The 14,706-nt window shown below is 47.0% G+C and overlaps 1 protein-coding gene across 2 annotated transcripts in view; it reads left to right on the top strand.

Moving 5' to 3' along the window:
- The window catches only part of Acly (ATP citrate lyase), a 51,649-nt gene that overhangs the window by 13,376 nt on the left and 23,567 nt on the right, over positions 1-14,706 (top strand). Inside the window, exons 10-14 of one of the 2 annotated variants that reach the window (NM_001199296.1) lie at positions 288-349; positions 1,632-1,749; positions 9,616-9,770; positions 10,332-10,422; positions 11,436-11,465. In NM_001199296.1, the coding sequence (NP_001186225.1) occupies positions 288-349; positions 1,632-1,749; positions 9,616-9,770; positions 10,332-10,422; positions 11,436-11,465 (456 nt within the window). The remainder of the gene's footprint in view (positions 1-287; positions 350-1,631; positions 1,750-9,615; positions 9,771-10,331; positions 10,423-11,435; positions 11,466-14,706) is intronic. The other variant, NM_134037.3, reaches the window with a different exon arrangement.

Below are 14,706 nucleotides of genomic sequence, written 5' to 3'. Positions count from 1 at the left end.
CCAGTGTTCAGGGCTATACACACCAGGTCGAGAGAGAGAGAGAGAGAGAGAGAGAGAGAGAGAGAGAGAGAGAGAGAGAGAGACACTGACTGGATAATATGGGTAGTGGACACTTGAGCAAGCCGGGTGGGATTCTGGGAAGATCATCCTGCTCGCTCCCTGTGCCCCTTCCAGTAAGAGCATATTGGCTCAGAGGAGTGAGAACGTCCTCAGTTGGGTTTCTGGGGCCAGGCTCGAGTCTTCTATATCTCTAATGTTGTTGACTTTGCTTTTCACTCCCAATCCAGGCAAGATCCTCATCATTGGAGGCAGCATTGCAAACTTCACCAATGTGGCCGCCACCTTCAAGGTAACCAGCCGTGAGCAGTGGTAAAATGGGTTGGGGATAGCAGAGGTGAGCCTGAGGCAGCCAAGTGTGCCTGTGCATTGCCTTAACCTGGCAAAAGGGCTTGTGACCTAGGGTCTGTCTGTCTTTCTCTTTTGGTGTTGGGAGATTGGACCCTAGGACTCCTAGGGTCCTTGTGGAAGAAAAGCAGAAGACAGGAGGTATGAATCTGAAGCCGTGTGTCTCTGCAGTTAGCGTTTGCTAAAACGTCTCAGAAATGGTTCTCAGAGATTGGACGTGATTGTCCTTGTTCTCAGCACCAACTTTCTGCGGTGAGGACAGCTTCTGATGACCTCATCCAGCCAGAGTCCTCTGAGTCTGTGTCCCTGTGCATGGCCTTGAGGCAGGACCTTGGGAACATCCTTTTAGAAAAACACGATTTCAGTCCACAATGATGACAAAGCTACTGTGTCTCGGATTTCACCTCTTCAGACTCGCCTTTCAGAAGGCTGTTTGTTATTATTCCGTGTTGTGGTGCCCAATGAGGCTTTAAAGAAACGTGCCACATGTGGTCATCCCATCTATGTCTTCAGGATGATGGCGTCCACTTTGAAAGTCTGAGCTCTCAAGAAGTGAACCACCATGGTTCATTAGGTCTGGCTACAAGATCTCCCTTATTGGGCCTGATTCACTGACTTGAGCTTACTTCAGTAGCTTTAACTTGGGAGTATCCTGCAGAACAGATAGCATCCTCGGTAGGTATTGAGCAGGAATTGTCTAACATCCTATGACATGCTTTTGGTGATAGAAATTAAACTTCGAGTCCATCGTCAGCATACTGTTTAGAGAAGTGCAGCCTCTCATTTTCCAAACTGGTTGGATACTATCATAAGAGCTATTACCTAAATCACTTAGGTGGCTTTCAACATTAAGGAAGACCATATCTTCATAACTGAGAAGCCTTGTGTAGGGCCCTGATATAGACTCTCCCAGCCTAATTGCACTAAGAGGTATGTTAGTGCAATGACTGCAGCCAGAACAGGGAAATCTGCAAGCATTGCGGATGGCAGTCCTCTTGAGGGGTATGGTTCTTGGCTACTGTATGGTCACACACTGGGCCTGGAATTGTGAGGTTTGCTCAGCTTGTGTGTATGTTTGTCCATAGTCCTTGACCAGTCGGGCCTGTTGTGCCGTGTGAGAAGCAGTTCTTGTTGTGTGCAGCTGTACATTTGTCTGTTGCGGTTCTACATAGATTTGCAGCTGCCTCTTAGTCACATATCTCTGCTATCCTTTTGGCTTTCTCTAGGGCATTGTGAGAGCGATTCGAGATTACCAGGGTCCCCTGAAGGAGCATGAGGTCACCATCTTTGTCCGAAGAGGTGGCCCCAACTATCAAGAGGGATTACGAGTGATGGGAGAAGTTGGTAAGATGGAGAACTCCCCCCCCCCCTTTAAAAGATTTTTTTACTTTATGTGTATGAGTGTTCCGCACATTTGTATATGTACGGTGTGCAGTGCCTGGTGCTCACAGATACCATAAGAGGTGCTCAGGAACTGGCATTAAAGATGATTGTTAGCCACCATGTGGATGCTGGGAATTGAGCCTGGGTTCTCTGCAAGTGCATCCAAATGCTCTTAACTGCTGAGCAATCTGTCCAACATCCAGCATCCTCTCCCTTCTGTCTGGAGGATCTGGAAAAGTGTCTCTTCCATGCTCTACCACCCCCTGGTGGAGTGTCTTTAAATTGAGAGTGACTGCGCTCTACATCTAAAAAATACAGAATGCCTGCTCTATGCCCAGTAGTGTGCTGGGTACTGGGGTTTAGCTTAACTGTGATGTTAGGTCATGCTGACTCCCATGAAGTAATTAAAGGGATCAGGTGACTAGAAAGGGTGACAGTTTAGTAACCATCTAGAGCAGGGGAGAGGGACGATTTCTGCAGAGGAAAGGCCATATTTCAAGGCTCTACAGTGGACCTGTCTGGAGGGTAGGGGAAAGAGGAACAGAAGAGAGGACTGTAGACTGGCGTCAAGCGGGAGGAGGTATGGCTGTACAGCTTCTGGCAGCTGTATTCTGGATTTGAGCAGAGGTGTAGCATACATTGACTTAGGTGTGAGAGGGTGATTGGTGTAACTGTGGGCCTTTCCACTCACATCCCAGTTCCTGAAATATCAACTCTGAGACAAAATTACTCGCTCATAACTTAATTAACTCATTTATTCTATTCCATGAGTGCCACATGACAGGCTACCTCTTCTCGGTTTCATGAGTCTGTCTCATGTTCAGGGCCAATCTCTTCCAATGCCTGACTCTATCCTAGGTTCCTCTATCTCTGCTGGAACTCCCACCTCCTATTTCCTGCCTAAGCTAAAAGGCCAATTAGCTTTTTATTGACAGGTGATGCTTCCATACAGTACACAAGAGATTCTCTCTCTGGTTCCCCCTTTTAGTCCAATAAAAGGCTTTTTCTCTTTCAGTAATAAACTGTAAACAATAATATCAATTATGAAAACTATCAGGTAAGATTTACATTCATAATATCCAGTCACTATCTATCCTGTTTTGGTGTATTCATAGTTCTGTACCTAAATCAATTTCTATCATAACTTGCATTACCAACCTAAGGTCTTCTTAGACCTTAAAACATTTTTCTAAACCCTAAACAACTTCAGTTTAACTGTGAGACTGTAACTATCGAGTCTTCAGCCCCAGCAGAGACCTGAGGAGGATAACTTCCTGAGTGTGCAGGAAGTGTAGGTAAGCAGCTTCCAAAACTATAGAAATGACAGAAAAAGCTCGCTGCCTGGACAGTCCCCAGACATTTCTGTGTCATTGGAGCATCATCGTTGGCCTTCTGGCCCAGAATGTCTAACAGACTTTTCTAGGACGCAGGAATTATGAATTACTTGTCTACCTTGTCACTGAAAAGCTCGGCAGTTGACTTTCCTGCGTCTTGTTTATCCAGTGTGGACCGCATACTGTCAGCAATTGAACTGTGAGGGGAGCTTCTTAGCTAGTGGCTAGCTTGTCACAGATGAAGCAAACTCCATAAAGGGATCCCTGATGCTCATCCTCTTTGAAGTAGTATAAGGATGCTGCCAGGAGTAGACCTGTCTCATTGTCCAAAAAGCCTTTTGCTATTTAAACATCCTTAAATGCCATTTTTGTGGGTCTCTGAGATTTTTTTGACTATCTAGCTAAAGCCTATCTGAATAGGGAACCATTGCTCATTTCTAGCCATTAACCATCTCTTCCACTTTGAAAACATCTGACTGTAATTAACTAGGCTAGTATCTAACATGACCGTGAGTTTGATTGTCTGAATACTAACTTACATTTTTTTTTTTAAATTAGCTTAAACAGTTTGCGATAGCAGCTTTCAAGGAATAGAACTTCACATTACATGAGTTATAATACCTCAAACAAGTATGTTGTGAACAAACTGTAATCCTAAATCTATATCAACATACAGAGCCTATGCCAATGTAAAAATACTTGTCTTGTTGATGTTCTTTGTTCTAAAAGTAGATTCAGTAATCTACTCTTTAGCCAGGTGGTGGCGCAGGCCTTTAATCCCAGCACTTGGGAGGCAGAGACAGGTGAAGCTTTGTGAGTTCAAGGCCAGCCTGGTCTACATAGAGTTCTAGGGATGCAAGGAGACACCCTGCACTCTGTTTCAAAAAAGAAAAAAAAATCACAAATAAAAACAAATTACCCTTAATTTATCCTTCCTATATCCCCTCCCCCACCTTTTTTCATCCTTTATTCCCACTTTCCCCCTAACATTAGATAGGAGAGAAAGTAGAATGGAGAAAAATATAAATAAATCCCTGAATCTAACCTCCCATATTTTGTTTCCTCCCTGTCCAAGACCATAACAACTTATAACCATCCCCCTTAAAAGACAACAAAAATCCATCATCCAATGAATGACCAAAAACCATCTACCCCACCTCTTGGGAATGGGTGTCACTCTCTTACAATTGCTTCCTGCTGTCTTGGAGCGTTGTTTTCATTTTGGGGAGAGGGCCCTAAGCAAATTAGGATTTTGATTAGTCTTAAGGACGCTAGCTGTAACGTTTGCTGTCCAGTTTCTGCATGCTGAGAAAGTTCAGGGCTGAAGTGAAGTCCTGGCTGGAACAGTGTGTGGTGCTGGAAGTCCTCACTAGCCGCTTAGAAATTGTCCTGGATACAGATTTATGAGGAAACCGCATTGAGGCAGTTGGAGGTGGGATCAAGCAGGATGCAGGAGTAGCCTCAGCTTCTCAGCATCCTTCTCAGTACTCCGAGAGTGAATCCTGTCAGGGCCGTCCTAATTTCACAGGTCTGCAAACATAAAAGTCTTCCCAAGTAGCATCTATTTCTGCAATAACATAGGACGATCAGAATGTGCAGTGTGCACAGAACCGTCAAAGACGATTCGCTGCTCTCGGTTCCAGCAGTAAGGCACCTGTTTTCTAAGTTAGTTTGGACTGTCTCTTCAAATTATAATATAAATTTCTGTTTATGCCGTTTGAAAGGATGGTATGATAAGCCCCGAGGATTTTGTAGCCAACAAGATTTGTTGGCTATGCATAGCTGAAGTTCCGTCTGGAGACATTTTCATGTTTGAGTTAGCCTCGGAGATGTTCCCAAGTACAGGGAGCAGCAATACAAGCCACCTGTCTTGTTCCTGACTTCTTTTGTATCTGTATTCAGGATCTTTAGGGGCTCTCCCCCTGTCAAATCCCATTTTAATCAATTTAGAAGGAATCCACAGTTTTCTTTTCCTATGGAAACAAATGCAAAATCTCTCTCTTCCTCAAAAATAACACATTTCCTTCCTTCCGTCCTGAGGTTAGGGCATCCTTTAATATAAACAGTCCACTGTAGTTCAGCATTTTCCCCATAAGCCAGTGTCTCTCCACAGCCGTGTTAACTGTTTCATTGACTTTAAAAATTTGAAGTCATTAAAACATTATTTAATCTACCTCTGGAAGATTCCATATCCCCCTTTTTCTGTAAGCATTTCCTTTAAAGTCTGTAGAGAGGCACAATTGCTTGACCTGTAGGATTGTAAAATATAGCTGTAACAGGTTCTATGCTGTAATGTCTAAGACATTGTTGTATTCTGTTTTGTTTTGTTTTGTTTTGTTTTTTCGAGACAGGGTTTCTCTGTGTAGCCCTGGCTGTCCTGGAACTCACTTTGTAGACCAGGCTGGCCTCGAACTCAGAAATCCGCCTGACTCTGCCTCCCAAATGTTGGGATTAAAGGCGCATGCCACCACGCCCGGCCACATTGTTGTATTCTAATGGATACATAGGTTGAACCATTATCAGCTTCAATCTATAAAGGCATTTCCAAGATAGCCACTGTCTCTAATAAATGTACTGTTGTGCCAGGAAGCATTCGTGAACCCCAAAAGACCTCCAAGGTGCTTATTCCGATGCAATCACACTAGGGTCTCTATTCAGGTACCACCATCTCTGACGCAGCAGCACTGGAGGGACAGCCCTGAACCCAGTTTCAGGCAGCCATTTATAGTCAAGAAGCAGGTATCTAGCCTGGCACATACGTGATTTGCATGCCATTGTGGCCTTAAATATAATGGCTGGTGCTGCCTGTTTGTGCTTCTGCTGTCTGCCTGTTTGCTGTTTGTTAGGAAGTGAAGTGTCAGGGTCAGGTTTGTAACCTGGAGGTGCAGATTTTTTAGGGAATAACCTGGAAATTGGTCAGATTCTCTAGGATTGAATCTGAACCCAAAAGATCTGGTCTCTCAGTACAGTCTTGGGATCAGCCATTTAAGAACTTAAGGCAGAAGCCCATTGGGATTCTGAACATGTATCAATAGTATGGTGTATCAACATTCGTACATATTTTAATTCTTCAAACTCTACAAAATGCAACATATAATCTGTTGTATGACATTGCTCTAAAGTAGCATTGAACGTAATTTGTACTCTTAATTCAACATACTGCATCTCTATGGGTTGCCATTCCTTAAGACTGTTGGGGATTTTTCTCCCCTAGAACTAACTGTTTTGCTGTTACTGTAGATTCTAGATTGGACTCTCCTGAAGGTTCTTGTTTGTTTGTTTGTTTGTTTGTTGTTTTTCAAGACACTTGTACTGTGTAACCCTGGCTGTCTTGGAACTCACTCTGTAGACCAGACTGGCTTTGAACGCACAGAGTTCTGCCTGCCTCTGCCTCCTGAGTGCTGGGACTGAAGGCGTGCGCCACCACTGCCCAGCTCCTTTTAGAGGTTCTTTATTCTGATTTAAAGAACCCTCTAACCTCTGCTCTATGCCCTCCAGCATTCCATTTTTCAGTCCTCTCTTTATCTAAGTCTGCTTCATTCTGATCTCTCTCTCTTTTTTTAAGATTTTATTTTATGTATATGAGTACACTGTAGCTGTCTTCAGACACACAAGAGGGCATCAGATCTCACTATAGATGGTTGTGAGCCACCATGTGGTTGCTGGGAATTGAACTTAGGACCTCAGGAAGAAGAGTCAATGCTCTTAACCACTGAGCCATCTCTCCAGCCTTCATTCTGATCTCTTAAAAAAGTCATATAAAATTGTAATCATTACCAGAAAAATGTTATTTGAATGCTGATAAGCAAAGTCAGATTATATGGGATCCAGGTGCATTGTTTTGTGGCATTTTTCTCCATTTTTAATATAGAAGAGATTTTCCTTTTAATTTTTAGCTTTCTTTGTTTTTTTGTTTTTTTTTTTTAAGCATCTATTTATTATATGTGAGTGCACTGTAGCTGTCTTCAGACACACCAGAAGAGGGCATCAGATCCATTACAGATGGTTGTGAGCCACTATGTGGTTGCTGGGAATTGAACTCAGGACCTCTGGAAGAGCAGTCAGTGCTCTTAACCACTGAGCCATCTCTCCAGCTCCCAATTCTCTTCTTAAGGATTTAACTTTCTTATTTTTTTTTTCTTTTAAAGATTTTATTTATTATTATACATAAGTACACTGTAGTTGTGTTCAGGCACGCCAGAAAAGGATGTCAGGTCTAATTATGGATGGTTGTGAGCCACCATGTGAGTGCTGGGAATTGAACTCAGGACCTCTGGAAGAGCAGCCAGTGCTCTTAACCGCTGAGCCATCTCTCCAACCCTATGGCAGTATTTTATGTCCTCTTGGCTTGATCTGGCAGCAGTTTGGGGCTGGAGCCTCAGTTTGCCCTTCTGTGAGAGCCAAACCTCCTACCTGAGGGAGAGTATGGGCTGGGAACTGAGCCTATCCACTCTAGCTCTGGGGAGTTTTTTGACTGCAAGGTGGGCCAGTGGTTCCAGTTCCCTCGCCCTATCCACACCTCTTTCCCTCCTTGCTCTTTCTTAAAGGGATTTAGCCTCCTTCTCTGCCTCTGCAGCCGGCTCACAACCTTCCTGGCTCACATCTTTCTCCCCTGGCTTTCTGAGCTTTCTCAGGCCCTCTGCTTGGCTAACCTGCCCCACAGTGGACACCATTTGTAACTGTAGACTTTTCTACCTGTGCCCCAGTTCCCAAAATATCGACTCTACTAAAATCACCTTGTCTTGGTTACTCTAGGTACTTTGAGCAAAGTTAATCTCTTCTCCTATACAGTCTCGGCAGGTCCTCTTCTCATGTAGAATAACATTTACCACCGTGAAGTGCAAGGCATCCATTTGTTGGCCTACTTCCTAGTAAATAAAATTAATGATGAACATTTATTAAGTAATCTCTGTGTAACCCAGTGAGATGGATATTCTCGTTTTCATGCCTTGTAGCTTTGGATAGCCCAAAATAAACTGCATAGCTCAAGCTGGCCTCAGACTTGAATCATCCTCTTGCCTCTGCCCCCCCCCCCCCCTTCTGGGATCACAGGCATGAACTATGATGCCTAGGTTTGTTCTGTCTCCCGAAACAGTGCCTCCCATAGCCCAGGCTTGCCTCAAACTTACTTTGTAGCTGAGGCTGGTCTTAAAACTGCTTCTCCCAAACACCAATCAGTAGCAGTGGCTCGATCCAGAAGAAACCTCCAGGCTCTGTACGAAGTCACAACAAGTGAAGATCAGCCAAGAAAGCGAGGCCAACTAATGCCAGCGTATCATCATCAAAGACCAGTGTCTGAATAGATGCCCAGGCCCTAAGGCAGGGCTTGTTCCTCGACTAGCTTATAGCTTAATTAGCCTGTTTATTCTCGTTTATGAGCGCCACATCCACACGGCTGGTCACCTCTTCTCAGTTTCATGTGTGTGTCCTCAGAATCTCTTCCCAAGCCTGACTCTGTCCCAGAGTTCCTCTCTCTTTCTCTGCTGAAACTCCCACCTCCTATTTCCTGCCTAAGCTAATAGGCCAGTCAGCTTTTTATTGACAGGTGACGCTTCCATATAGTATACAAGAGATTATCGGTACAGATTGGCTTCTGGGTGAAGCGGAGGTGGAATGGTGGCCACCTAGGAGATAGTGAAAGCATTTTAGAAAAGTAGTTTTCTTCATGCAAAGCTCCAGAAAGTGACAAAAAGAAGCCATTCTTGACATCTCATTGGCAAAGACGAGACCGTCCCATCCTTCCATTTTCCTAAAGTTAGTGTGCATGGCAAGCACCCCACCCTCACCTGAATTGGTACCAAGTGCTAGTTTCCAGCTTTTCATCTTAAGTGAAGAACATGCCGGGTGCGGCTGTGCGCTCCTTTAGTCCAGCACCTGGGGGACAGAGGCAGGGGGATCTCTGAGTTGAGGTCAGCCTGATCTACATAGTAAGTTCCAGTCCTGCAGAGCCACATATTGAAACTCTATCTCAAAAACCAGTGAAGGAGATGCAGGAGGCAGGGTCACGTGGAGGGTGTGTCCCTCAGGCCAGAAAGGGTGTGTCTAGCAGAATGTACTTGTGTTGAGCTCAGTGAAAGGTGAGCAGCTAGGTGAAGGTGCTGCCTCTGTGTAGAAGGAAAAGCAAGGGCCGTGCCCCAAGGAAGCCAGCTAAGGGTATTTAGAAACAGCCCAGACCCGCAAGGCAGGCATGGTGCTGGGCACAGTTGACAAGTGGGAGAGGGGCAGGCTGGGATGCAGGCGATCAGAAGTGCGCGCTTACAGGCTTCTGGCACCAGGCTGCCATTGGCACCGAGACTTCCTCTCCTGTCAACAGGTGATCTTCCGAAAGACTGGTTTGATGGTGAAACTTTTGGCACGTGATCTGTAGTAGATGAACAGTCTTGTCCTCACAGTACCCAGCATTGGGCAAGACTCTCAAGCAGCCTCTGCTGTGCCCTGCAGTCTGGGCATTTTCTCCAAATTGTGAATCACGAGCCTCTTTCTTTTCTTGCAGGGAAGACCACTGGGATCCCCATCCATGTCTTTGGCACAGAAACTCACATGACGGCCATTGTGGGCATGGCCCTGGGCCACCGGCCCATTCCCAACCAGCCACCCACAGCAGCTCACACTGCCAACTTCCTCCTTAATGCCAGCGGGAGCACATCGGTAGGTGCCAGCCTTCCTCCCACCTTAAAGGAAGGACCCATCTTGCCACCCTCCACTCCCACCCCCCACTGCCCTACACAGGACACAATGTTCCTCTCCTGGCATTTAGGGAGATAAGAGACTACAGGGCAAGTCGGTATTTGGTTATGGTTCTGTCAAGGTAGAACAATGGAAAGACGAAAGGTTTTTAAATCAAGCTTCAAACCCCTACTGTCCTTGCAAACAGTGGGACTTTAACTGGTACCATATCTACTTAGAGCCTCAGTTTGCTCATCTGTAGCATTGGACAAAATCAGCTCCCATATTGGCAATGTTAGGATAATGCTTCTGGAGTACGGTTTATGAAGAACACCTTTCGGTGGAATGTAGTGCACACCTGTACTGGGGCAGGAGGATTGCTATGGGTTCCATGCCTGCCTGAGTTCTACATAGTAAGATTCTTGCCTTAAAACAATGCTGTGTATAATTCTTGCCACTTTACTTCTTTAGGGCCTTTAGGACCAGCGGCTCTTGTCCTCAGCCACCGCCTATGACCCTTAACTCTTTTGTCTCCTTACTCAGACTCCAGCACCCAGTAGGACAGCATCTTTTTCTGAGTCCCGAGCTGATGAAGTGGCACCTGCAAAGAAAGCCAAGCCAGCTATGCCCCAAGGTAACTCCCAGAGGCTTAGCACTTTGTGCCAGAAGGCCTGTGGTGGTCTCCCCGGCTCTCCCTGTTTCTCCGTCTGGGGGCCTGCCTGGAAGAGGCAGCAGGGAAGCCGTTTGAGCTTGCCTATGGGAGTGGGCCTCAGCATGAGGTGGGAGTGGATCTCTTCAGGATGAGTGACTTGAGTCTTCTCTGTGGGTTCTCCTGGAGCTGAAGATCCACACTGCCTGGATCACTTCACTCCCCACTGTCTTCCACGCCTCCTGCTGGGGGGCTGTGAACTGACCTGGGAGGCTGTGGAGGAGATAGGATCTCAGCAGAAGCAAGAAGAGAAAGGTTCTCCCAGACTCCTAAATGGAAGGCAGGTTCTGAGAGTGGAGACAGCAAGGCTAGCTCTAAACAGTTGTCTGTCTTCTCCGACTCGCTAGGGGCTCCTACTACACTTCTCTCTGCCTTATCTACTAGCCCTTGTGCATGCTACCAGCTCATCTCCATCCCAGTGGCAGGATGACCTGCCAGCGCTCACACTCCAGCAGATGAGGGCCTGGCAGCCTCTGTCCTATGGTCAGCTGCGCTAAGGCTCAAGATCAGAAGTCACTGCCCCGTGGTCCCCAGGGCGTCAGCTTTTTCCTCAGTGGAGAAGAGTGGGCCCAGCACTGTACCGGTTCAGTCACTGTACTGTGCTACCTGGGGACAGAGGGGTCCTCATTGAGAGGGCGTGACTCAGCTAGCCTGAAGGCCATAGTGGAAGTGTCACCCAGAGGGGACTTGAATGTTGACTGCACTTCCCTAGTGTCCCTCTCCTTGCCCTCTCCCCATACCCTGGTTCTTTGTCACGCCTGCTTCTGTTCTGCCCACTGGTGCTTTGCCTCTTTCGTTGGCTTTACTCCTGCTGTCTGCCATGACACAGTGACAGCACCGGAAGGCTTCTCTGTGGAACTGTCCCCTGTTTCTCCCCTCTCCCACCAAAGCCTCCCACCAGCAGTTCACTCAGACGCCTTGGTCATTTTCTTTAACAGATTCAGTCCCAAGTCCAAGATCCCTGCAAGGTAGGATGCCCCCACTGTGCCCCAACTCTGCGTGTGGCTTTGTTAGCGGGTCCCAGTTTCTCTGTGCTTCCTTTCTTCCCTGGTGGGTTGCAGTGCCGTGTAGTACATTTCCTGTCTCCACCTTGGTGTGCCCCCCCCCTCCCTGAGTCCTAGTCTTTGCTCTCTGTCCCTTCCCTCTCCTGCTTAGAATTTACCTGCCCCAGCACAGCAGTCTCTTCCCTGTGTGGCTGTCTCTGGCTCCTTTCCTTGGCGGGAGGTGGAGACAGAAGGAGCGAGAGCCAGCCCACAGCTCTGGGACTCAGGGGTGTCAGCAGGGATGGTCCTGGGGAAGAGGGTGCCATCAGCTGAAAGGGGAGCGGCAGAGAGCAGTTGATACCTCTGATCTGACTGCTGGCTGCTGTAGGGAAGGGACCGCACCTCCACCCTGACTCTCATCTGCATCTCCTCATCGCTTTGCTTCCGTGCCGCGACTTCAGCAACTTGAGTACCGCCAGCCGTGTGCGCCCCACCGCTCCTGACTCCAGAGCAGTGTAGGGTTCTCCCAGGTTTGATAGAAGAGCAGAGAAAGGTGGGAAGAGAGAAAGTAGGAAGGTCAGCTAGTATCTGTCTTTTTCAGGACCTGAAGGGGTGTGGTCTTTGGTGTCAGAGGTCACAGTTGACAGTGGACATTTCCAGTGCAGGTACACACACATCTCACACACACATTTGCCCATTGACCAAGCAGGTAGATCAGGTAGATTACTCAGTTACCTGTATCAGGACTTTCTTATGACTTGATTTTTTTCCAATACTGGGAACCAAACTCAGAGCCTCCTTGCATGCTGAGCAAACCACTATCCCACTGAGCTCTGCCTAGTGTATCTGACATTCACAGTTGTAAGGGCAAGAGAGTCTTCATCGATGACTGATCCCTAGAGAAGGTAGAAATATCTAAACAAAGACAGTGGCCCCCTCTGACTATCAGTTTTTGTTTCTAAGGCTTACTTTTTTTTTAATTATTTATTTTATGTATATGAATACACTGTGAACCTTCATGTGGTTGTTGGAAATTGAATATTAGGACCTCTGCTTGCTCTGGTCCACCCTGCTCACTCCAGTCAGTCCTGCTTGCTCTAGTAACTCCTCTGACTCCAGCCTAAAGACTTATTTATTATTATACATAAGTACACTGTAGCTGACTTCAGATGCATCAGAAGTTGCGTCAGGTCTCGCTACAGATGGTTGTGGGCCACCGTGTGGTTGCTGGGATTTGAACTCAGGACCTTCGGAAGAGCAGTCAGTGCTCTTACCCACTAAGCCATCTCGCCAGCCCCTAAGGCTTACTTTTAAGTATGTGGACTTGAGTGTATCTTAGCTGGGGTGGGGTGAGGAGTGATGGATGTGAGCGCAGGTGCCTTGGGAGAGCAGAAGAGGGTGTTGGATCCCTTGGTGCTGGAGCTCCAGGCAGTTGTATCTTTAGTAAGTAAGCCACCTGACATGGCTGCTAGGAAGGGAAGCCAGGTCCCCTGCAGGAGCACAACCAGCTCTTATCCCTGAGCCATCTCTCCAGCCCCTCTGCTAGCTCTTAATCCTTTCATTGTCTGCCTCCAGCGCGATCACGGTTTCCTGGAAGGCGAGGCCTTTGTGCTGATAGAGCAGCAACAGACAGACTCAGTCTCCAGGGAGCCCTCCTCCCCTAGGGGAAGCGGGCGGAGGCAGGCACCTTCATTTGGTCCTTAAGCTAGAGAAGAGAGAGGACAGGAAGGAGACCAGGTCATGGAGAGTGCCCTCCACTCTTAGTAGGGCCATTAAGGTTGGAGGGAGGGGAGGGGCTTCCTGCTACTGATGCCAGTGGCCCTCTTGGCTTTGCTTTCTCTCTGCTTAAGGAGGTAAGCACTTGAACTCTGACTTTAAAGCAGGAGGTGTGGGTGGGCATCGTCCTTATCTCTGAAGATGGGTTTCTATGTAGCATGGCACTTGGACTCAGTGGGGGCTCCCCTGGGAATGTCAGAGCCTCACTACTTTATGGCCTCCTTTATCACACGACTGTGTTTTTGTCAAGTCTGTAATCCTGGCTCTCCAAGGTGACCCAGGACCACCATCTATGTGGATATCTGTTTCAATTTCCTGGGCTAGAAAGGATGAGACTGGATTATGTGGCAGCTCTTACTCTAAGGTTCCACGTCTTATAGGAACCCCGGGATGACAGTAAATCTAGGTGTTCACGAATCAAGAGCCTTCTGACTCTTGCAGTAAGAGGCTTACTGCTGGCCTGCAGGAGGATTTATTCAGACCTTGATCTTGGCTAGCCAAGCGTGCCGTAGTACAGTAGGTTAATATCAGAGGCCTCTGGGTGAGATGCATTGCTCTCCCTAGGGGAGCACAGAATGTCCCCCAATGGCTGGTTTCCTTCCCTAGGTCATTCGGGGAGTTGAAAGGGGAAGACAATCGAGGGACCTTTCCCTTCTGGCTAGTGGCTGCATTCCTGTAGCCTCTTTGTACCATCATAGCCTTTTCCCTGTTATTCAATGAGGGTTTTGCACTCTGTAGACCACTGCCTACTTCTGTCTCCCCGGTTCTGGGATTAAAAATGTGAACCACCATGCCCAGCCTGCTCGGTTCATTAAAGTCTTCCCTGCTATTAGAAAGCCTGTCTCAAGAGGATTGTTCTGAGCAGCCAAGAGACACTTGGGAGATAAGGAGGGTGGGAGAATGGGTCTAGGGATTCGGGTGAGGGCCCTGTGGCCCTGTGCTGGCTTGTGTTGAGATAAGGCTGGGCTAGCCTCAGCCCTGGCTGCCTCAAGCCTCTGTACAGGACCCCTACTGACCTAGAATTTGTGTGTATTTAAATGCTGATTGTTGCTGGGTTTCTCTCTAGTTTACAGGCTGATTAATACTGTTGGGACTATAAAGTCCTCAGCAAAACAGGAAGGGGTAAACTTTTTTTCTTGTGCCTCTAAAAATAATTTATTAAGGGTGGAGGTGGTGGCATGAGCCTTTAATCCCAGCATTTGGGAAGCAGAGGCAGATCTCTGAGTTCAAGGCCAGCTTAGTCTACAAGAGTGAATTCCAGGTCAGAGCTGCACAAGAAAATCCTGTTTTAAAAAAACATTAATAATAATTAATAATTTTTAAAAATTGAGCCAGGCATGGTGACTCATACCTCCAATTCCAGCAGGCAAAAAGCTGAGACTGAGAGATTGTCACAGATTAAGGTATAGTGAGTTCCAGGCAGTCTGGGTTACATAAAAACTGAAAGTAA

Source organism: Mus musculus, chromosome 11, assembly GCF_000001635.26.
Source record: "Mus musculus strain C57BL/6J chromosome 11, GRCm38.p6 C57BL/6J".
NCBI classification, from domain to species: domain Eukaryota; kingdom Metazoa; phylum Chordata; class Mammalia; order Rodentia; family Muridae; genus Mus; species Mus musculus.
This window is presented reverse-complemented; position numbering and strand designations above follow the sequence as displayed.